This window comes from Harmonia axyridis, chromosome X (assembly GCF_914767665.1).
Source record: "Harmonia axyridis chromosome X, icHarAxyr1.1, whole genome shotgun sequence".
Lineage (NCBI taxonomy): Eukaryota > Metazoa > Arthropoda > Insecta > Coleoptera > Coccinellidae > Harmonia > Harmonia axyridis.
The window spans coordinates 26,907,975-26,930,752 of NC_059508.1; the positions used below are offsets into that span (position 1 = coordinate 26,907,975).

At 35.6% G+C, this 22,778-nt stretch overlaps 2 protein-coding genes across 2 annotated transcripts; one reads left to right on the top strand and one right to left on the bottom strand.

Moving 5' to 3' along the window:
• Nucleotides 1-20,895: 20,895 nt before the first annotated feature.
• LOC123686231 (histone H4) lies at nt 20,896-21,290 on the bottom strand. Its single transcript, XM_045626247.1, has one exon. The coding sequence runs from the start codon at nt 21,251-21,253 to the stop codon at nt 20,942-20,944; it is 312 nt and encodes a 103-aa protein (XP_045482203.1). The 5' UTR covers nt 21,254-21,290; the 3' UTR covers nt 20,896-20,941.
• A 162-nt stretch (nt 21,291-21,452) lies between these two features.
• Nucleotides 21,453-21,940, top strand: LOC123686223 (histone H3). The gene has a single exon (XM_045626239.1). It carries the CDS (start codon nt 21,459-21,461, stop codon nt 21,867-21,869), a length of 411 nt encoding a protein of 136 aa, XP_045482195.1. The 5' UTR covers nt 21,453-21,458; the 3' UTR covers nt 21,870-21,940.
• The last annotated feature ends 838 nt before the right edge of the window (nt 21,941-22,778 follow it).

Consider the following 22,778-nt stretch of genomic DNA (forward strand, 5'->3'; position numbering starts at 1 on the left):
CTCTGAGGGGACGCCGACGAAAGCGGGTAGATAAAGGAAAATAATAAATTTCGGACATAGACGTGCTCGCAGTGCAATAAAAGTAATCATCTTGAAAGCGATAATAAACTGAAATTCTATATTTTGTAAATCTTGGGGGGGGGGAAGTAATTACCCCGAGTATCCTCTCATTTCTACGCCCTTGGCCCTCTGGTTATTACTCGAACAAAAGGATTTGTAGGTCCTGTCTTTCAGAAGGCAAATTCGTTATTAATGAGCAGATATTTTGAATAGATAAAGTTGGTAGCTTCTCAGAATCGAAGATACCCATATAAAAGTGAAATCAACCTTTCCTATGTATATAATAAAACATGTCTGAAATCCTTTGAATGCAATAATAAACGCTACCTATACAATAGCTAAATAACCATCTTTTTCTTTGAAAGTTGACATTAACAATATTACAAATAGTTCCCATAGAATTTCCGAGAAAAGGTCCTTTTTCACATAATCGAAAATCAGGGGTAGGAATATTAATAATGACTCAGATGTTCATTTTAGGTATAAGGACTGGAATTTTATTCCCTACGCCTCTACTTTAATTTCTTCGATTTCCTACTAATGTCTAATTGTGAGACTTTTCTCCCTAATATTAATACTGTTTGACAATCGGTTTTTAATTTATACCAACTTTGATACGAATCGTTTCAGAGAACGGTGTACGGAAGTATCATTATTATTTCTCTATTGAGTAGGGGAGAACGGGGGAATTTCGCGCACCTAACGGAAAAGGTTTCAAAAAAGTTTCCTATGTAAATGCAAACTTTCACAATTTAACTTCGAAATTTTGCATTTATTCGACGAATCGCTTTGAGAATATATTAAAAATCTGAAATAATAATGTCATTGCGCGAAATTCCCCATGTGCTGGGATAATACCGCGCATGGGATGGGGTAATTCTGCGCAAGTATATATTGAATGAAGCGAGTACTGTTCCAGCATTATTATGCTCCCAAATTCAATAATTTAAAAGTCATTCGAGATTTTATCAATCAATGTTATCTATTTATTTATACGTAGGGTTAATTCCATCTAATGTGTTTTTAGGGTGCGTTTCAAATAAATATTCTATAGCATAGAAATTAAACTATGTAATTTTTTCACAAGTGACAGGTGTATTCATTATTAAAAGTAGTGCAATATAATTTCACGAACTGAATCTCCGCTATTCAATTAATTAAATTTTGGATCTTGTCGAACATTCAATTAAAAATATCCACATTCAACTCCGATGAGGGAGAAGATATTTTGGAAGTATGTCGCAAACTTTCTAAGTTTTGGAACAGTTGAAGCATCTAGAAATTCTGAAAAGGATATATTTGAAGTTCTAGATAACCAGATAAATGTGCGTATCAAAAAAAAATTGTTGACGACGTTTACTCATATCTGTAATGTGAGAAAAAGTTCGATAATGAAGTTTGAAGCAAAAATTAAAATAGAATTTTTCTAATTCGATTGTTCATACCATTCGATTGTTCCTAAATTGGAGGTGCGAAGAAAAATGATAAATTCCCTGAATAATTTTAAGGAGCAAATGTCCTATACATGGGCCCGCAAATGCTATGTTTTCTGGATAGAGGGTACCTACGTTTCTTGTAGTCCTACTTTTTTGTGATGCATATAACATTTTATCGAATCTCTTATTGATCCTCTCTACAGATTGAATAAATAAATACCAAAAATTATAATTAATTATTTATCACTGGATCCTATAATAATTTGAATTTTCCTTGGGATTTCTGAAAATTTGTTTGACAAGAAACCGTAAAGTGTAGTACTGGACCAGAGATTCTTTTCACATTTTTCTAAACAACCAGTGGTTCAACAAAAAGGTCTGGTGAAAAGAAGCGGGCACTCTTCCAGAAAAAATATCACAAAAACTTTAAATTGGAATATCTATGCCAAATTCAGTTAAATATCTTGTGGGGAGAAGGTGCACCATCGTTAAGCTAGCAGAAAGACTTTCGAATTTTTGATTTTTATTTTGATTTTGTAGGCTTATTTATTATTACCTTATTCAAAAATTTTTTTTTCTTGAATTGTCGGAGAAATCGCGGGTTCTGCGAGCTTTACGGTTGAGCTAGCGGAACCCAATCGTAACTATACTCCTCAGAATAATTTAAATAACATAATAATTTTAGGCTCTATTCAAACTAATTTATCACCCTATTCCGGCGTTTTGATAAGTAAATACACCTTTGACGACTTGGTATAATCGTTTTGGTGTTTCGCCTCCTGTCAGATTGTGATTATTTCCATAGTAACGTACTTGGAAAAAAAAAAAGTCAAGCTCACTGAAATGTCATTGAATTTTTTAAAAGGCAGCGCTTTGGTTATAGGTCCATTAATAAATAAGAAATTGAAATTATTTTTCGTGATATAATCATAACGAATACCAGAGTGTAGACTATATATTTCGATTATGCGGACCTTTTCATCTCGTCGTATATCGGGAAACACCACGCGAGTTGCACTCTCGTGTCTCAGTGTTTAATCGAATATTATATATGCTCTTATGACATAATAACTGATCATTCAATGAATATTAAGTGAATATTCAATGATTATTTTGTTAATACTTATTCGAATATTCCAGTATTCCACTCAAAAAACCTAGCCACCTATGACTGGAACTTTGTTGATATCTTTAAATAAATAAATATATTTCCGGTGGTTTAAAAAATAATGAGCATTTCACAATTGAAAAAAGATGGAATTGTCATAAATAATATTTTGCTATTAAAGTCATCTAGACTTTCTTCCTCCAATCCATGTTTGAATGCCTTTAAAACTGGCACTGAATCTCCATCAATATCACGATATTCCAACATAGCCACCATGCCATCAATTTCCATAGCAGAAAAATATGCATAATTATTCAACAGATTTATTGAATGAACAGGTAATACTGAACACAGTTTACTGTTATCTGATGGATAAATGTAAAAATGTTCGTTATTCTTGGAAAGTCGGGAGTACCCTGGTTTTACCGAAAAAATGGTTACTTATATTTTTATAATCAAATTGTCGTTTGGAAAATCCAGCAATTAGTTCTATTCCATGACAACGTACAAAATACAATAGATCTTTAAGTAGACGCAGTAAAACCTGCGCTGGGACACTACAATCTACATAGACCCATTACAGGTATACAGGTATATGAACCCATTATAGCTATACAGGTATATTTTTTTTATTTTCCATTATCTTTCTTACTTTCGTAGAATTTATTTCATTGAAAAAACCAAAGAACCCATATCATACTGATCTTTCCGAATGTATTTTCTATCCGTAGAATCTTATGTTATTATTATTAGAACTCTTTATTGCTAAACTCATATGTTAGAATTCATATTCGATTTGCATTTTTCACGTACTGGCGGTATGAGATTAGGGAAGAGTGGGGCTGGAAGTTCCCGGGGTAAGGTGTTCCGATGGTAATAACTTTTTAACAAAAAGAGATATCAAGAAAATGTAAATTAGGCTTTTTTGTGAACCACTGGTAGTTTAAAAAAAATAAGAAAGAAACTCTTGTTCAGTACTACACTTTGGTTTGTTATAGTTTTGTCGTATTTGCATTCGATTTCGAGAAAAAAATTCAAACAGCTCTCTATAGCAATTCTCAGGAAAATCCAAATGATTATAAAGATCCAGTTAGGTAGCTGTGATGAATAAATTAATTATAAGTTTTGATACTTATTTACCAACTGTGTAGCGAAGATTAATAAAGATTCGATAAACTGGTTAAGCATCACAAAAAGTAGGACTACAAGAAACACCCTGTATCTCGAAACCAAAGCGTTTGCGGGCTCATGTTTAAGTGCCTTGATACAAAGGGCGGTAAGGCATGCAAAGCTTCGAAAACTAAATGAGATTAAAAACATATGTTCCGCTGAAAACACTTAGCCTTTGTCAGTAACTAGTTTCGAACGCAGAATCGTAGGAAATTTCCATATGTTAAATGTGTAAACAACTTCCACGTAATTCGAAGTGTTGTTTTTCGTCTTTGTGAAATACATTACATCCCTGATTCAGTTAGGGTAATAGGCAATACCAGTGCCGTATCTAGGGCGTGGCAAAGGTGCACTTGTCACGGGCGCAAGGTCTGCAGGGGCGCCCAAAAATATCAAGAGAAAAAATAATTGGAGCACCACACATAATAATTCGAAAGATCACAACTCGGTTTTCAAGTATACGCCTCGCAACGAGCAATGACGAGGAATCTGGAAACCAAGGACGGAGATCTTTCTTTTTTCTTGGGGGGGGGGGGGTATTCTCGAACAAAATTTTTTTTTACAACAACGTTTACTCATATCTGTAATGTGGGAAAAAAGTTTGATAACGAAGTTGAATCTTAATTACTCAATATTTTTTTTATTACCAATTCGATTGTTCTCACCTTATACTGGGTTTTCCTAAAAAGGAGTTACGAAGGAAAATATTCCTTGGATAATTTTAAGAAAAAAAAGTCCTATAAACATGAGACCGCAAACGCTTTGTTTTCGAGATACAGGGTGTTTCTTGTATAGTCATACTTTTTAGTGATGCTTATATTTATTAGTTTATCGAATCTTTATTAATCTTCGCTACAGAATTTGTTGATAAGTACCAGAAGTTATAATCAATTTATTCATCACAGCTTACTAACTGGATTTTTATAATAATTTGGATTTTCCTGAGGATTACCAGAGAGCTGTTTGAATTTTTTTTTCGAAATCGATAGCAGATACGACAAAACTATAACAAACCAAAAAGTGTTGTACTAGACAAGAGTTTCTTTCCACATTTTTCTATAGAACCAGTGCTTCACCAAAAAATAGTTCTGGTGGAAAGAAGCAGGTACCCTTCCACAAAAAATATCACACTGCAGATTTGCAAGCATATCACAAGCTGAAAACTTTAAATCGGAAGATCTATGCCAATTCAAATTGAATATCTTGTGAAGGATAGGTGATATGAGAAAAAAACTTGAACTTTAACACCGGCATCTCAAAAACAAAGCGTTTGCGTAATCGTGTTAGGACTTTTTTTCCTAATAGGATCCGAGAAATCTGTCATTTTCATTTGTACCTCCAATTTAGGAACACCGTTCAGATATAATCAATTCAAAACTGATATATTCACAAAAAAAATTGCAATTTGAATGATCCACAATAAATTATATAACACAGCCCAGACAATTTTCAGATGGGAATTACTCAGTTCAGTTCTTCGACAAGTACAGTATTGTGACGAAAATTATACAAAAAACCGAAAACAACGGGTAGGTAAGTGTATACCGATGACGAATGCAAAAATCACAGGTAACAAAAAAGGGGCGATGCCGAGAAAACGGATAGATGAAGGAAAATAATAAACCTCGGACAAAGACGAGCTGAAATGCAATTAATGTACTCATTTTGAAAGCGATAATAAACTCATAAACGGTAAAGGGGTCCGATTTTTTACTGACGTGTCGATTTCAAAGGAAAGAAAAATGATTATTATTATTGGTTCATTTGATGGAGAAATTTTCGTTATTCGTATTCGCGATATTTCTAGAATTTTATATTTTGAAAATCTTGGGGTGGGGTAATCACACCCTGTACCTCCCCATTTCTACGCTCTTGGATTGAAAAAAATGTTGACGAAAAAATGGAATACTTACACTTTGAATTAATTAACCTTTGTTTTAGAGTCTAAATCAGACTCCTCCATTAGACAAACTCTTAAAATGTTCAGAATTTGTCAACACAGAGAGACATATTGGTCTATCTCATTATAAAATTTTTCACTGTCAATTCATTTTTCAGTAAATTCATCAAATATGTACGATCTACTCCTATTATAGGGAATAAATATCACTATTCTTTACCTCTATAAAGCGGTTTAGGTCTATATTATCTTGTAGGGGAGAGTTGGATAATACCGCGCGGTTGATAATTCCGCGCTTCAGTATTATTCAAAAACTATCCACTTTTTCTTTGATGTAGTGTGTATACATCAAAGCTGGACATGCCTACATCCTTCTCCGCGCAATGCCATCACGGTCCCTGAAACGACGAAAATAGCACGCCCTGTAGAAGTTTTTTTCGTCACTCCTTATAATTTTTCGCGTACTTTCAGTAAGAGGTAAGTAATACTGTATTTATATTGTAATACTTTGATACTATAAATTTCTAATGCTTGTACACTGTAGAATTATTGACCGAATACTTTTTTACGTACTATAATATTTCCCATAAAATTTTGAGCTTAAAAAATAAAATTATCAAGATTGATTATTCCGCGCCGGGGCGCGATATTATCAATCCGTAAAATATGAAGTCTGTACTTGAGGCTATTCGAAACGGAAATAAAATAAAGACATCTGCTAGAAACTTCAGACGAAAATTTACTTAGACTTCATGTTATAAAAAAATATTTACGTTTTGTTGTCATATAGACTTTAAGTTTCCATCAATACTTATTGCGTGATATTTTATATACTGATTTAATTTTGAGAAGAAGATTCGGCTCTCCCTATCTTCACGCAGAAAAATTACTCAGAAAGATATCAATTTTTTTATTATTAGATACTTTTGTTACTTACCCATTCGCGAGCAAATAATGTGGGCACGATTTTGTCAAACCTGGGCACGATAATATCGAATCAGTTCGATAATACCGCGCCTCTATTTTTTTTTATAAATTGACAATAAATACTTTTTGATTAAATTTCAGAAGTTTTTGTTATGCGGTTATTGTACCTGAATAAATGTCCTACTAATTACTCAATATTGTTTCTTTCAATATCAAATAGTTTCCTAATTATAGGTCCAAGTCCTTAGGGGCTCGGTATTATCCAACTCTCCCGTAAGTCGAATTTAATCAAGAACGAATTGTATAACTCGAACTACGCCTATGTCGAACTATACGTAACTCGACGAAAAATCTTGCTCCCGTGGTGTTTCGAGTTATACGAGTTAACTCTTAACTGCATTAATTATCATATTTGATATATCGTATTTTTAATACTGCTAGGGCTAGGGACATCTATGAGCGAGTGTACGAATTTTATGACGTTACTCATTGGAGACAGTAATTCGGATATAGTGAAATGATTTGCAACATTAATCGCAATTTCTCTTAATTCTGGTGGTGTTAAATCGATTTCGTCAGACATAACTAACGAATTTAATGAGTAATTGTAAATTATTTCAAAATTCTAAATGTACGATTCATATTCAAATTCCGTAATCTGTCAATGTTCGTAACAGTCACACCAACTGCAATGATACAATACAAATGTCACTAGGATATTCAATCTAAAATTTTCATTTAATTTCGACAATAATTCACAAAACTTGACTGAAATAGAGAAAATATCGTCTAATACTCGTTGCAGAAGGCAATTCCAACACTCATGCGTTCGAATTTCGCATTCGTGTTAGAATAGAAGCCCATTCTGCAACTTGTTTTAGAATATAGTCCGTTCAGGAATTATTGACATCCCGGGTGGCTGGTGGAAAATCGAAATTAAGTTGGTAATGGCTCATTCGATCAGTAACATTTTGAATTGCAGATTTCGGGTTGGCATTGGAAATGTCATTGACAGGAGGTTAGATTATTCAGTTTGTTTGTATTATTGGTTTTGATCCAAGAAATTTTGAAACTAAAAAGTTGTATCAATTTCAAACACACATTGATTAGTTTATTTGAGTATTTCTCACAGTACTGTTTGAAAAAAGAAGGCAAGTCATTACAGCCTGGATTATTAGAGGAAGAAAATCTGTGCAATACGATTTCACCTTCAAAGAATCATTGAATGATTTGATCGTTACCAAAAGCAACCAATATATCAGTCTGGATAAAATTTGACCAAAAAGCATCTGAATTTCAATAAATCAAAGACAACATTACATAAAATTTATTGGTCACAAGTTCAAAACAGTAAATAAAAGGAAAATTCTTATTGATAAACAGAAAAATATAATAAGTTGAGTACGATTTTATGGTGAATACGTCAGAGGAAAGAAAATATAGAGGTGCCTTTTAGCATTTGTTGACATCGCTATAACATTTTTGTTTACAAACACTTATAATGTACTGCGTTGCCATTCTGAGGAAGAAGTAAACTTTTCTCCGTTCTGTGGCATAGATGTTTTGCGAATATTGTGGGGATTTGGCAACACGGTTCTGTTGTTGTTATTGCACGTGACAACTAGAGGGACGTTAAGGGTTAACTGTTCATTTTAATTTCACGTTTGTAATCGTCGTTATTTTATACAAGTTTGTGAATTTAAAGTTACATATTGTTAATTTTAATCATGGTAAAACCTCGAAAAACATGTATAGTGTGTAAAACATCCGGAAATGAAAACCTAACCTATCATAGGTAAGTTCGCGTTTTGAGTCCATAGGCGTAGAATATATCTCGTCTAAAAAATTCGATCCATTCTTTAACGATTTCCTAAAAATTTTCTTGTTTTATGTTCGAATCTATACGCATCTCTAATATCTATCCTATTCATGAAGTAAAATTTAACCATAAGAGACACTAGAATGAAGTGTAATCTGAATAATGTGAAATTGTAATGCAGTGCCAACTGTGGAATTTTTTCTAAAAAGTATGTCAGTAGATTTTTGATAGATTTCTGAACGATGATGGTAGATTTTTAGTAGATAACTCCAAAACCAGTAATCAGTAGAAAGAAAGAATTAGAAGAACGATTCCGTTGGAGGAGAGGCTCATTGATCATTTCGGACAGAGGAACTGTTTTTTTGATTATCATACATAAATGTTTTTCAAGCCAATTGACCTTATTGATTCCTTCAACCCAAAAAGAAAAATCATGAAGCTGTCATACTTATCGAAATTGTAATAAATCATGTGTTAAAACTTCTTGGTGTTATTACTGTGTCTTCTCCCCAATGCATTGTGAATCAAATTTGAAACAAATGAATTCCCCCTTTATTTTTGAGAAAAAAAGGTAGTATGAATTTTTTTAACTTACAACTTCTGTTGTGTCGGCAGCACACAATTGCACTTTTCTGTATTGTGGGTTGCTGACTCATAAAATGATTTGAAAATATTGGCAATATGAGCCAATATGGAACGAGCGGTTTTTTATAACAGCAAAAACATTATTATTAATTGGAACTGTTAATGAGAGTGATATACTTTCTTGTTCTCCGCATATTTCGTCGCTATAAACAATAGTATTCGCATTATCGCTAATTTCGATAAGTTTATTGACTTCGCTGTGTGTGGCAAATTAATTCAAGTGTAAGTAACTGATAGAGACAGTAATTAGTTATAAGGTTCAAGAATATCAAGTGCATGACCACTGGTGTGCCATCATTGAGGGATCCCTCCAGGCCTACGAAAGAAAAGGAGCTTTTATATTCAGTTTCTCATTAGCGGAAAATCTGTGAATTGTTTTTGCCATCGCAACATCTATAATAAAAATACAGTCCATACTCGCTCTACTTATTAAATACAGTGAAGAGCTAACAACTTCTTTCTCTTTTGCAGTCAGGCTATAAATTAGCCTTTTACTGCTCCATCTCAATATAATTCACCTCTGGTGAGCTATTTTGATCTGCTCTAGCAGGTGGCAAAGTTTGTGTAATCATTACACAATCTCTGTGCCAGTAAGGGTTTGGCTCTAATACACACTTCTTAGAGAAGTGCCATCTTCGGTCGTTTGTGTTTCCTAGGAGCTTTTTCATCGTAGTCGCAAGCCTTCCTTATAAAAGGGTTTGCATGATTTTCCATTTCAATGAAGGTCTTCACGCTCAGATCTTTTAGATGGTCGCCCAGGAATGGTATTTTCAGGTCTTCATGTACCTATCCGTACCTTGCTGACAAACCAAGCTGCATTTACGGCTGGTCTTAGGATCGTATTCTGCACGACTTGAAGTCTCTGCAGGTGCGTCTTTGCGGCGTATCCCCAAGCCGAACATGCGTAACACATGACCGGCCGGATGGTGGACTTATAAAGAAGAAGCTTGTTGGAAAGAAACATTTTTGTGCTTTTGCAAAGTAGCGGTTGCAACGCTGCCGCTGTTGTCTTTCCCCTTCGTCACAGCTGATGTGACGTGTTGGTTCCAAGTGAGCTTTTTGTCAAGTATCACTCCCAGATACTTGGCCTCGTTTTTCCATTACAATCCTCCTACCGAACATTACGACGAGTCCGATGGGATCTATTTTCTTTCGGCTAAAAAAACTGCTTCGATCTTCTCAGGGTTTCTTGTAGGTACTTCGTTGCCATTTTGGGACACCAAGAACTGGCAAGAAAGGCGGTATCGTCAGCGTAAAGTGCCATGGAGTTTTTCACCGTTTTTGGCATTTCGGATACATATATTGTGAAAAATATTGGAGACAGCAGAGATCCTTGCGGAACTCCGGCTAAAAGAGACCTCTCTGAAGACAATACTCCGTCAAATCTGGCTCTAAACTTGCGAGAATGCAGGTAAGAAGCTAAAAGTTGGACCATGGAGAGTGGGAAACCTGCCGTAAGCAGTTTGTATAGCAGTCCTTTGGGCCGTACTTTATCAAACGATTTGGCTACATCCAAAAACACAGCTCCTGTGACTTGTTTCCGGTTATATCCATCCGTGATTGGTTCCACTACTCGGAGCACTTGTTGCACAGTGGAATGTTGGCTTTAAAAACCGAACTGTTCCTATTGTATGATATTCTTTTCTTTCGTTATTGTGTTGAATCTTTAGCATTGACTATATTCGTCAGTGCTACTAAAGCTTTTCGAGGGAGGTTCCGCAACGTCAAGTTAGTAATGCCGTCCGGTCCTGGTGCCGTTCTCACTTTACTCGACATAATAGTGTTCTGGATTTCCTGAACGGTTCGAAACCAATAGCTTCCGTTGATTCATTTTTCACTTTGCGGTTGACGTCCTCAATGTGGTCCAATTCCGCATAGTTGTAACTACAGCTGCATTGGCGTTGGAGGTTATCTGCGAAAGCTTCAGACTTTTCTTCTGGACTGTATACCATTCCTCGTAAACCGTGAATCGGCGGGGTTGGTTTCCTATCTGAGTGCAATGCTTTGGCCATCCGCCAAACACTGTTGTCTTCTGTGGAAAGAGAAAGTAGTTTCTCTTCCCAACTATCATTCCGGACCTTTCTGAGAGCCTCCTTGACTCTATCGTTGAGCTAGAGTGCTTCTCTCTGATAAGCTCCGCCATCAATAGGTTATTACCACCAATAACACCCAAGAATCGCTCGAATTTCATGTTTTCTATTTTCAGCTGTTTGAAATGCAGGAATAAGAAAAAACCTTCTAATTTTACACAGACATCCTAAAGGACTAATGAACACGTAGGTACCTTTCATTTTGCAAACACAGAACCTTTCAGAAACTATAATTGATCATTTCAAAGAGCGATTTAACGAGCACACATATATAGGTATTAAATATGAATAACAAATATTAATCGCTCTTTGAAATGATCAATTATAGTTTCTGAAACGTTTATTTGTGATTGCAAAGTGATAGATACTTACGTATCAATTAGTCCTTCAGAAAGTATGTGTGAAATTAGCAGCCTTATATTATTCATTCGGTACCTGCATTTGTCCGATTTATTGTTACGTGAATATTGGCATTTTTTCGATATTCCGCTTGAATTATATATTTATTTGAAGTACCTATATGTATTCGGTAATGATTGATTGCAAGTACTGACTTTGTTTTAAAGGTAAAAAAACCTGACCCGCCACCTCTTGTCCACATGTTTTTGGATAAGAACAAGATCTATGTTAAAACTGTCGAAATCAAAATCAGGATAGATATTTTTCAGGGGGACACGCAGAGTCTCTTCTGGTTTTGTTTGGCGCTAAACCTACTGAGAAGCCAGTTAGATACATCGACGACCTCAAGCTCTACTCCGCTAACGACGAGCAATTGGGAAATGTGGTAGCGTTCTTTGAGGCTATCGGAATGAAGCCGGGGAAAGATGAATGTGCCGTGGTTCAGGCGAAGAGAGAAGTCAAGTACAATTAATAGGGGACAGATCTGGTCGGCACGCAGAACCTGACGATACAAGAATGCCAGAGTCTTTCATCTACCTCAGAGCACATCAAGCCCTAAGATCCCTGAAATGAAATGAAGAACATTTTCAAGGCAAAATTTGTAAAAAAAATTTTTGTAGTCTCATTCTAAAATAAATTGAAGGACAACAATCAATACGGTAAGGACTTTCGGTTTCAAGGTGGACAGAGAAATGGGGAATCAGAAAAATTGGAGAACAAGATGAATATTTCAAATTTGATCGATAATTTTTGAAGGTCCTGAGAAGGACCGATTAGTTAGACGAACCATTCTCATCACAACAGTAATTTTTATATATTTATTCACTTCTTCTTCTTCAAAGGTGCTGCTTTTTTCGGAGTTGCCACAGACTTGACTGATTTGGGTTTTGGAGCTTTCGGTTTCTTAGTTGGCGATTTCGCAATCTTCTTAGCTTTAGAAGGGGACTTGGCGGCTTTGGGGCTCTTCTTCTCGGTTGTTGCAACTGCTTTCTTCGTTTTCGTTACAGCGGCTTGTAATTGTAATTGTAAATTATTTCAAAATTCTAAATGTACGATTCATATTCAAATTCCGTAATCTGTCAATGTTCGTAACAGTCACACCAACTGCAATGATACAATACAAATGTCACTAGGATATTCAATCTAAAGTTTTCATTTAATTTCGACAATAATTCACAAAACTTGACTGAAATAGAGAAAATATCGTCTAATACTCGTTGCAGAAGGCAATTCCAACACTCATGCGTTCGAATTTCGCATTCGTGTTAGAATAGAAGCCCATTCTGCAACTTGTTTTAGAATATAGTCCGTTCAGGAATTATTGACATCCCGGGTGGCTGGTGGAAAATCGAAATTAAGTTGGTAATGGCTCATTCGATCAGTAACATTTTGAATTGCAGATTTCGGGTTGGCATTGGAAATGTCATTGACAGGAGGTTAGATTATTCAGTTTGTTTGTATTATTGGTTTTGATCCAAGAAATTTTGAAACTAAAAAGTTGTATCAATTTCAAACACACATTGATTAGTTTATTTGAGTATTTCTCACAGTACTGTTTGAAAAAAGAAGGCAAGTCATTACAGCCTGGATTATTAGAGGAAGAAAATCTGTGCAATACGATTTCACCTTCAAAGAATCATTGAATGATTTGATCGTTACCAAAAGCAACCAATATATCAGTCCGGATAAAATTTGACCAAAAAGCATCTGAATTTCAATAAATCAAAGACAACATTACATAAAATTTATTGGTCACAAGTTCAAAACAGTAAATAAAAGAAAAATTCTTATTGATAAACAGAAAAATATAATAAGTTGAGTACGATTTTATGGTGAATACGTCAGAGGAAAGAAAATATAGAGGTGCCTTATAGCATTTGTTGACATCGCTATAACATTTTTGTTTACAAACACTTATAATGTACTGCGTTGCCATTCTGAGGAAGAAGTAAACTTTTCTCCGTTCTGTGGCATAGATGTTTTGCGAATATTGTGGGGATTTGGCAACACGGTTCTGTTGTTGTTATTGCACGTGACAACTAGAGGGACGTTAAGGGTTAACTGTTCATTTTAATTTCACGTTTGTAATCGTCGTTATTTTATACAAGTTTGTGAATTTAAAGTTACATATTGTTAATTTTAATCATGGTAAAACCTCGAAAAACATGTATAGTGTGTAAAACATCCGGAAATGAAAACCTAACCTATCATAGGTAAGTTCGCGTTTTGAGTCCATAGGCGTAGAATATATCTCGTCTAAAAAATTCGATCCATTCTTTAACGATTTCCTAAAAATTTTCTTGTTTTATGTTCGAATCTATACGCATCTCTAATATCTATCCTATTCATGAAGTAAAATTTAACCATAAGAGACACTAGAATGAAGTGTAATCTGAATAATGTGAAATTGTAATGCAGTGCCAACTGTGGAATTTTTTCTAAAAAGTATGTCAGTAGATTTTTGATAGATTTCTGAACGATGATGGTAGATTTTTAGTAGATAACTCCAAAACCAGTAATCAGTAGAAAGAAAGAATTAGAAGAACGATTCCGTTGGAGGAGAGGCTCATTGATCATTTCGGACAGAGGAACTGTTTTTTTGATTATCATACATAAATGTTTTTCAAGCCAATTGACCTTATTGATTCCTTCAACCCAAAAAGAAAAATCATGAAGCTGTCATACTTATCGAAATTGTAATGAATCATGTGTTAAAACTTCTTGGTGTTATTACTGTGTCTTCTCCCCAATGCATTGTGAATCAAATTTGAAACAAATGAATTCCCCCTTTATTTTTGAGAAAAAAAGGTAGTATGAATTTTTTTAACTTACAACTTCTGTTGTGTCGGCAGCACACAATTGCACTTTTCTGTATTGTGGGTTGCTGACTCATAAAATGATTTGAAAATATTGGCAATATGAGCCAATATGGAACGAGCGGTTTTTTATAACAGCAAAAACATTATTATTAATTGGAACTGTTAATGAGAGTGATATACTTTCTTGTTCTCCGCATATTTCGTCGCTATAAACAATAGTATTCGCATTATCGCTAATTTCGATAAGTTTATTGACTTCGCTGTGTGTGGCAAATTAATTCAAGTGTAAGTAACTGATAGAGACAGTAATTAGTTATAAGGTTCAAGAATATCAAGTGCATGACCACTGGTGTGCCATCATTGAGGGATCCCTCCAGGCCTACGAAAGAAAAGGAGCTTTTATATTCAGTTTCTCATTAGCGGAAAATCTGTGAATTGTTTTTGCCATCGCAACATCTATAATAAAAATACAGTCCATACTCGCTCTACTTATTAAATACAGTGAAGAGCTAACAACTTCTTTCTCTTTTGCAGTCAGGCTATAAATTAGCCTTTTACTGCTCCATCTCAATATAATTCACCTCTGGTGAGCTATTTTGATCTGCTCTAGCAGGTGGCAAAGTTTGTGTAATCATTACACAATCTCTGTGCCAGTAAGGGTTTGGCTCTAATACACACTTCTTAGAGAAGTGCCATCTTCGGTCGTTTGTGTTTCCTAGGAGCTTTTTCATCGTAGTCGCAAGCCTTCCTTATAAAAGGGTTTGCATGATTTTCCATTTCAATGAAGGTCTTCACGCTCAGATCTTTTAGATGGTCGCCCAGGAATGGTATTTTCAGGTCTTCATGTACCTATCCGTACCTTGCTGACAAACCAAGCTGCATTTACGGCTGGTCTTAGGATCGTATTCTGCACGACTTGAAGTCTCTGCAGGTGCGTCTTTGCGGCGTATCCCCAAGCCGAACATGCGTAACACATGACCGGCCGGATGGTGGCCTTATAAAGAAGAAGCTTGTTGGAAAGAAACATTTTTGTGCTTTTGCAAAGTAGCGGTTGCAACGCTGCCGCTGTTGTCTTTCCCCTTCGTCACAGCTGATGTGACGTGTTGGTTCCAAGTGAGCTTTTTGTCAAGTATCACTCCCAGATACTTGGCCTCGTTTTTCCATTACAATCCTCCTACCGAACATTACGACGAGTCCGATGGGATCTATTTTCTTTCGGCTAAAAAAAACTGCTTCGATCTTCTCAGGGTTTCTTGTAGGTACTTCGTTGCCATTTTGGGACACCAAGAACTGGCAAGAAAGGCGGTATCGTCAGCGTAAAGTGCCATGGAGTTTTTCACCGTTTTTGGCATTTCGGATACATATATTGTGAAAAATATTGGAGACAGCAGAGATCCTTGCGGAACTCCGGCTGAAAGAGACCTCTCTGAAGACAATACTCCGTCAAATCTGGCTCTAAACTTGCGAGAATGCAGGTAAGAAGCTAAAAGTTGGACCATGGAGAGTGGGAAACCTGCCGTAAGCAGTTTGTATAGCAGTCCTTTGGGCCGTACTTTATCAAACGATTTGGCTACATCCAAAAACACAGCAACTGTGACTTGTTTCCGGTTATATCCATCCGTGATTGGTTCCACTACTCGGAGCACTTGTTGCACAGTGGAATGTTGGCTTTAAAAACTGAACTGTTCCTACTGTATGATATTCTTTTCTTTCGTTATTGTGTTGAATCTTTAGCATTGACTATATTCGTCAGTGCTACTAAAGCTTTTCGAGGGAGGTTCCGCAACGTCAAGTTAGTAATGCCGTCCGGTCCTGGTGCCGTTCTCACTTTACTCGACATAATAGTGTTCTGGATTTCCTGAACGGTTCGAAACCAATAGCTTCCGTTGATTCATTTTTCACTTTGCGGTTGACGTCCTCAATGTGGTCCAATTCCGCATAGTTGTAACTACAGCTGCATTGGCGTTGGAGGTTATCTGCGAAAGCTTCAGACTTTTCTTCTGGACTGTATACCATTCCTCGTAAACCGTGAATCGGCGGGGTTGGTTTCCTATCTGAGTGCAATGCTTTGGCCATCCGCCAAACACTGTTGTCTTCTGTGGAAAGAGAAAGTAGTTTCTCTTCCCAACTATCATTCCGGACCTTTCTGAGAGCCTCCTTGACTCTATCGTTGAGCTAGAGTGCTTCTCTCTGATAAGCTCCGCCATCAATAGGTTATTACCACCAATAACACCCAAGAATCGCTCGAATTTCATGTTTTCTATTTTCAGCTGTTTGAAATGCAGGAATAAGAAAAAACCTTCTAATTTTACACAGACATCCTAAAGGACTAATGAACACGTAGGTACCTTTCATTTTGCAAACACAGAACCTTTCAGAAACTATAATTGATCATTTCAAAGAGCGATTTAACGAGCACACATATATAGGTATTAAATATGAATAACAAATATTAATCGCTCTTTGAAATGATCAATTATAGTTTCTGAAACGTTTATTTGTGATTGCAAAGTGATAGATACTTAATAGTTTGAAAAAAAAAAAGGATAATATAAAATCTCCATAAAAAAAAAACAATTTGTAATCCCATACTGGAAGCAGGAATCAACGAATGATATAAATGGGAACCAGCGATATCGTGCAAACAAAACTATATTACCTCATTTAATTAAGATATCAAATAATTCAGTAAGTAAACTACTTTTAATAATTCAAGTGAAATAGTAAATTGTTAATTCTGCACTTCAAACATGTGAAACTTAAGTAACACGGGAGAGTATAAATCTCAAGTATAATATTGACAGTCCAATGGGCACTGGAAGAATGTCTAGGTAAAGTTGCTTCACACGCCACTCATTATTATTATTATATTATAATAATATTGTATTATAATTATATTATAATGGATATGGAATGTCTTGATGATGAGTCTGATAACTCACTGGCAGATTGAATGGTCATAGAATCGAAAGTATAAATTTCCATCAACTCGTCATTAAGCTGAACGATGAAGAGAGCCTGAAATGTTTATGATGATGAGTACATACTGGCAGATTTAATTTTTATTGTTATTAACGGTCATAATAGTGCCGTAATGTGATTATCCATAAATCTGTTATTGAAGAAAAGAAGAAAGAAAGAGGTGAGCAATGAAGAATATTTGCAGGTTTATGCAATGTTATTGTTGATCGGAGTAATGAAATATACAGCGAAAACAAGATCCCTATATGAAGAATAAGGAATATTGTTCAAAAAGCATTAATACAAAGATGTGCCACGTCCCCGACACTTGTTAACAATATAGAACAGAAATGAACATCTGAACACTCATTAGTGGGTTTGGTAGAGTTATCCGGACGCCAAGGCATCAAGGATAACCCTCTTTTTGATCAATGGGGGTATACGACCTTCCGTAAGATATTCACGGTTCCCAAAATCACAGCCTTCTGCATCCATGTGATCGTGTTCTTAGGCAGATTCAGCTCCTTGAGATAAATACATATATATATATATATATATATATATATATATATATATGTATTTATCTCAAGGAGCTGAATCATATATATATATATATATATATATATATATATATATATATATATATCGTGAATCTATTAAGGGAATTCGACTGATAAGAAGGATTTCAGTTTTACTCTTTATTCATACCAAGCTTTCGGAACTGGTTGGTTCCTTCCTCAGGGTTACTACAATTTTAACAATTAAAATTAAAATTACATATACAAAAAGAACTATCCCAAATCTTTAAAAACAGTCACAGAATTTGAGGTTGTCTCCTTAATAAGTTAAAATTCATCAATTAACGCAAATTTTTAAGTAAATTAGTCTCAAATACTCTATCAGTTGGATTAATCTTTCTTTGTCAATTGGATGTGAAGTATAAACAGTGTGTCTAACCTAACTTAATTATTTTCTTTGGTACATATCACAGAATCGCATCGCGTCAACTTTGGTTTACTTTTTCTTCTTATTTTTATTCGTCTAGTGGTCCATCATAGAATCGTTCCCGGTTTGGATATGTTAACAGGAACGTGTAAACATTGCTTAATCTTTGTACGTCAGTTTTTTTATTTATTGGATTTTCTTGATTTCTTATGTTGATCATTTCTTGTATCAGTCTTTTATTATATTTACCTTCCGTACATAATACTTCTGTATTTTCAAAATCAATTTTATGATCCTTTTTCATTGAGTGTACAGCTAAAGCACATCGTGGGTTCATTGTCCGGATATCACTCTTATGTAACGTTAATCGACTCTTTAACCATTGAGATGTCTGTCCCACATAGGTGTGGGACATATACTATTTTTACATGTTTTGTGGTTGCCACGTTTTTGACTGTTTTCTATTGCTATTGTAGTCCTGAAGATGGTCCCCATCGGGATCGAAACGTCGACTAAATGAAATAAAGAAGAATGAAATTATAACACTTATCAATTTTCCCACACCCCTTATCATACTTATAACTATTGTTGTATATTGGGAATTAAAAATTGTTGATATATATATATATATATATATATATATATATAAATATATATATATATATTTTTTTTTTTTTTTTTTTTTTTTTTTTTTTTTTTTTTTAATCAACCTAATAGGGTTTGGCTGTCGATAATGCCGGATCGGTCGGATCAAGACATTTATCAGCTGGTGGTCAGGAAACTTCGGACTATTCGGGTGGTCCATAAGATGACCTCCTTCTGTGCTTTTTCAATCAGTTTTTCGTCAAGTCCCAGCCTTTCCGTGTTTTCCGCCAGATGCTTTTCAACAAGTCCATTGGTGGTGATGATGAGAGGAAGAATTGTTGTTGAGGTAAGATGGTTTATTTCCTTCAGCTCAAAAGCGAGGTCATGATATTTGACAATTTTTTCAGTATGCGCTTTGTCAGCATTATCATCCGCTGGTATGGTTATGGTTATGGTATGGTTATATATATATATATATATATATATATATATATATAACTTAGACGCAATAATGGTCGTGATTTATACAGAATGATTTCTCAGGGAATCGGTGTGAACACCAAAAAAATACTCTGTTTTCTTTGCCGAGCTTTCGGATTTTATTCAATCCATCCTCAGGGCTTCTACAAGATATCAACAAAAATTATCAGTTACAATAAAGAGAAAAAATAAACATTCTATATATATATATATATATATATATATATATATGAACCCATCGGTTCATATTTGACACCCTTATGAGAGATAAGTTCAACGGTTGATATATATGTTTTTTCTTTGTAAATATAATATGGATTGTACCGTGTGTGAAATATTGTGCAATACGGGATAGGAATGAGAAAATTGGCTTCTCGATTAGAAAATGTGTGATCTCGTTATACGCGGAGGGGATTAACTTAGCGAGAATTATCAACTCAAACGGGTGGGATGAACGGAACTTCTTCTTCTTGATAGTGCCAATCCGTTATCGGATATTGGAGACCATTCTGGCTATTGTGACCTTATTCACTGTTGCACGAAACAGTCCAATTGTTGTTTCCCAGAACCAGACCCTCAAATTTCTGAGCCACGAAATTCTCCTCCTGCCGGGACCTCTCCTTCCCCCAACCATGCCCTGCTGTATAAGCTGGAGAAGGCTGTATCTTTGTTCATTCCGCATGATGTGGCCCAAGTACTCCAGTTTCCTCCTCTTCACGGTGTCAACAATTTCAGTTTTCTTGTTGACTAATATTAGAACCCTCTCATTGGTCATGTGCTCTGTCCAATTGATTCGGAGTATTCTTCTGTAGAGCCACATCTCGAATACTTCAAGCCTCTTACACGAAGCTTTAGTAAGCGTCCATGACTCCACCCATACAGAAGCACAGGAAAGACATAGCACTTCAGAAGTCGTATTTTGGTCTTCTTGTTCAGGTCGTGAATCGTGAAAAGTTTTTTCATTTTAATGGAAGCTGCTCCTGGCCTTTTCAATCCTACAGCGGATTTCCCTCGAATGATCCCATGCCGAGGTACGAAATTGTTTCGACTCTCTACCATTCTGTTGTCGATGTAAAGTTGATGAACGGAACGCGCAGAAGAAATAATTATATATCTTATCGCCGCCTACCGTCATCGATTCTGTGAAAATATTTTATGGAATAATTTATATAAGCCCATTTCTTAATTTGTTCAAATTGATAAAATAAGGTGGCAATAAAATTTGGATGAGAAATGTTACTCCTAGTGCACTACTAACCAAATGCTTATAAACTTGAATAGATAACACTTTTGTTTGTCCTCGGAATATTTTTACATTTTGCGATCGTATGGTCACAGCAATTCCAAGTAAAAAAAAAATTAATAAATAATATTTATAGTTAGGTGAATGAAAATGTTAGCTGTTTACCCTTAACGCTGAATTCCAAAAGAATTATCTCGTCATAGTAATTTGGTTGCCCATCTCACGGACAGGCTTAGGCTTTGTGGGAATTTTGTTTGCTTTCGGATTGTATGATATTTGTGTAATGGAAAAAACGAGAAAAAGTTAACTTTGTGGTCCTGAAAAGGACCGATAGCAATATTTCGATGGTGAAATTTAACCTCCGAAACCGTACAACGTACGACCTTGGCGTTTCAAAGCATATACGACGTCCATTGCTGTTACAGTCTTCCTTTTTGCGTGTTCGGTGTAAGTTACAGCGTCTCTAATAACGTTTTCTAGGAATACCTTAAGTACACCTCTAGTTTCTTCGTAAATCAAACCAGAGATACGTTTCACCCCACCGCGGCGGGCCAATCTTCTGATAGCGGGCTTCGTGATTCCTTGGATATTGTCTCGTAGAACTTTCCTGTGACGCTTAGCGCCACCTTTTCCCAAACCCTTACCACCTTTGCCTCTGCCAGTCATTTTTCAGTTAACGACTACAATAACAAGAATTAACTAAAGGTTTTAGCGGAAAATACGGCTTTTATACCATCACAGTTTTCCCCACCACTAGATCTACACGACCAACCAATGATATTGCGAGAATGTGCAGTGGAACCGCCTACCTATTCCGCTATAAATAGATGAATCTAAGATTTCCCTCAACTAGTTTATACCCATACTCGAGATGGCCCGTACGAAGCAAACCGCAAGAAAATCCACTGGCGGAAAGGCACCGCGTAAGCAACTTGCCACAAAAGCGGCACGTAAAAGTGCACCCGCTACTGGTGGCGTAAAAAAACCTCATCGTTACCGTCCAGGTACCGTAGCTCTTCGTGAGATCCGTCGTTATCAGAAAAGTACCGAGCTGTTGATTCGCAAACTTCCTTTCCAAAGGTTAGTGCGCGAAATTGCCCAAGACTTCAAGACCGATCTCCGTTTCCAGAGCTCCGCCGTGATGGCCCTTCAAGAAGCTAGCGAAGCTTATCTGGTCGGTCTATTCGAAGATACAAATTTATGTGCCATTCACGCCAAGAGAGTAACCATTATGCCGAAGGACATTCAACTTGCTCGACGTATCCGTGGCGAACGTGCTTAAGCATCTTTTTCACAAAGTTTAAAATCGGTTCTTTTCAGAACCACAACTTTTTTTTTTTACATTTATACAATTGATTGATTTCTTATAAGGTATCCCAAATTAAAGATCCGATATCAATAGTGCAATATAACCTTACTTAATTTCTTCCAACAAAATGCGTTACGAATTTCAATTTTGATTATGGATTTTTCATCAGTCTTTTGATATCCTCTATATCTTGGCGCAATAGCTTATTTTAAGCTGGAAGCAAATTATGCCGTCTTATTTCCAATTCGATCATTCAACTGCAAAAGATTCTGATGACCAGCATTAGAGAGAAGCGATACCGTGATTTCTAGATCACGTTGTGAAACGTGAACGTTACTTTATGATATCAGTGAAATTAAAGCGTGACGTGATCACTGTTTAGGTTGCTTGTTAATAATATTTGTATGAATCACCCAAACCTTAGTTCGTTTATCTTTGCAACTCGAATTGGTCACTCATTCAAAGCAAAATTGTTATGAAAACATCCATTTTTCTTACATATTCAACTCTTTTCCTTATTTCAGATTTAGTTAGGAACGTAACAGAAGGATATCGATTTTTCAAATGTTTCCTCAAATTTGAAGAGGTGATTTTGAAAGATAATTTCAACTTGCATAAATTACAAGTAGCATAATTTACATCAACTTTTGTGAAGAAAGCCCAAAGATTGCTGGTCTTTCGCCTGTTATTATTCTTTCGCCTATTATTATTATGTCGCTGACGTGTTTTCGTTTATTTTTTATAATACAGAGTACCATTTACTGCTTCGGTCGACAACTTCAATATAGAAAGAATTTCTTTGGGGTTGTTTATCAAAGATAAGCATAAAATTAGAATTTTATTGCCACCACCAATTATGCAGTAATGCAGTAGTTATTAGTT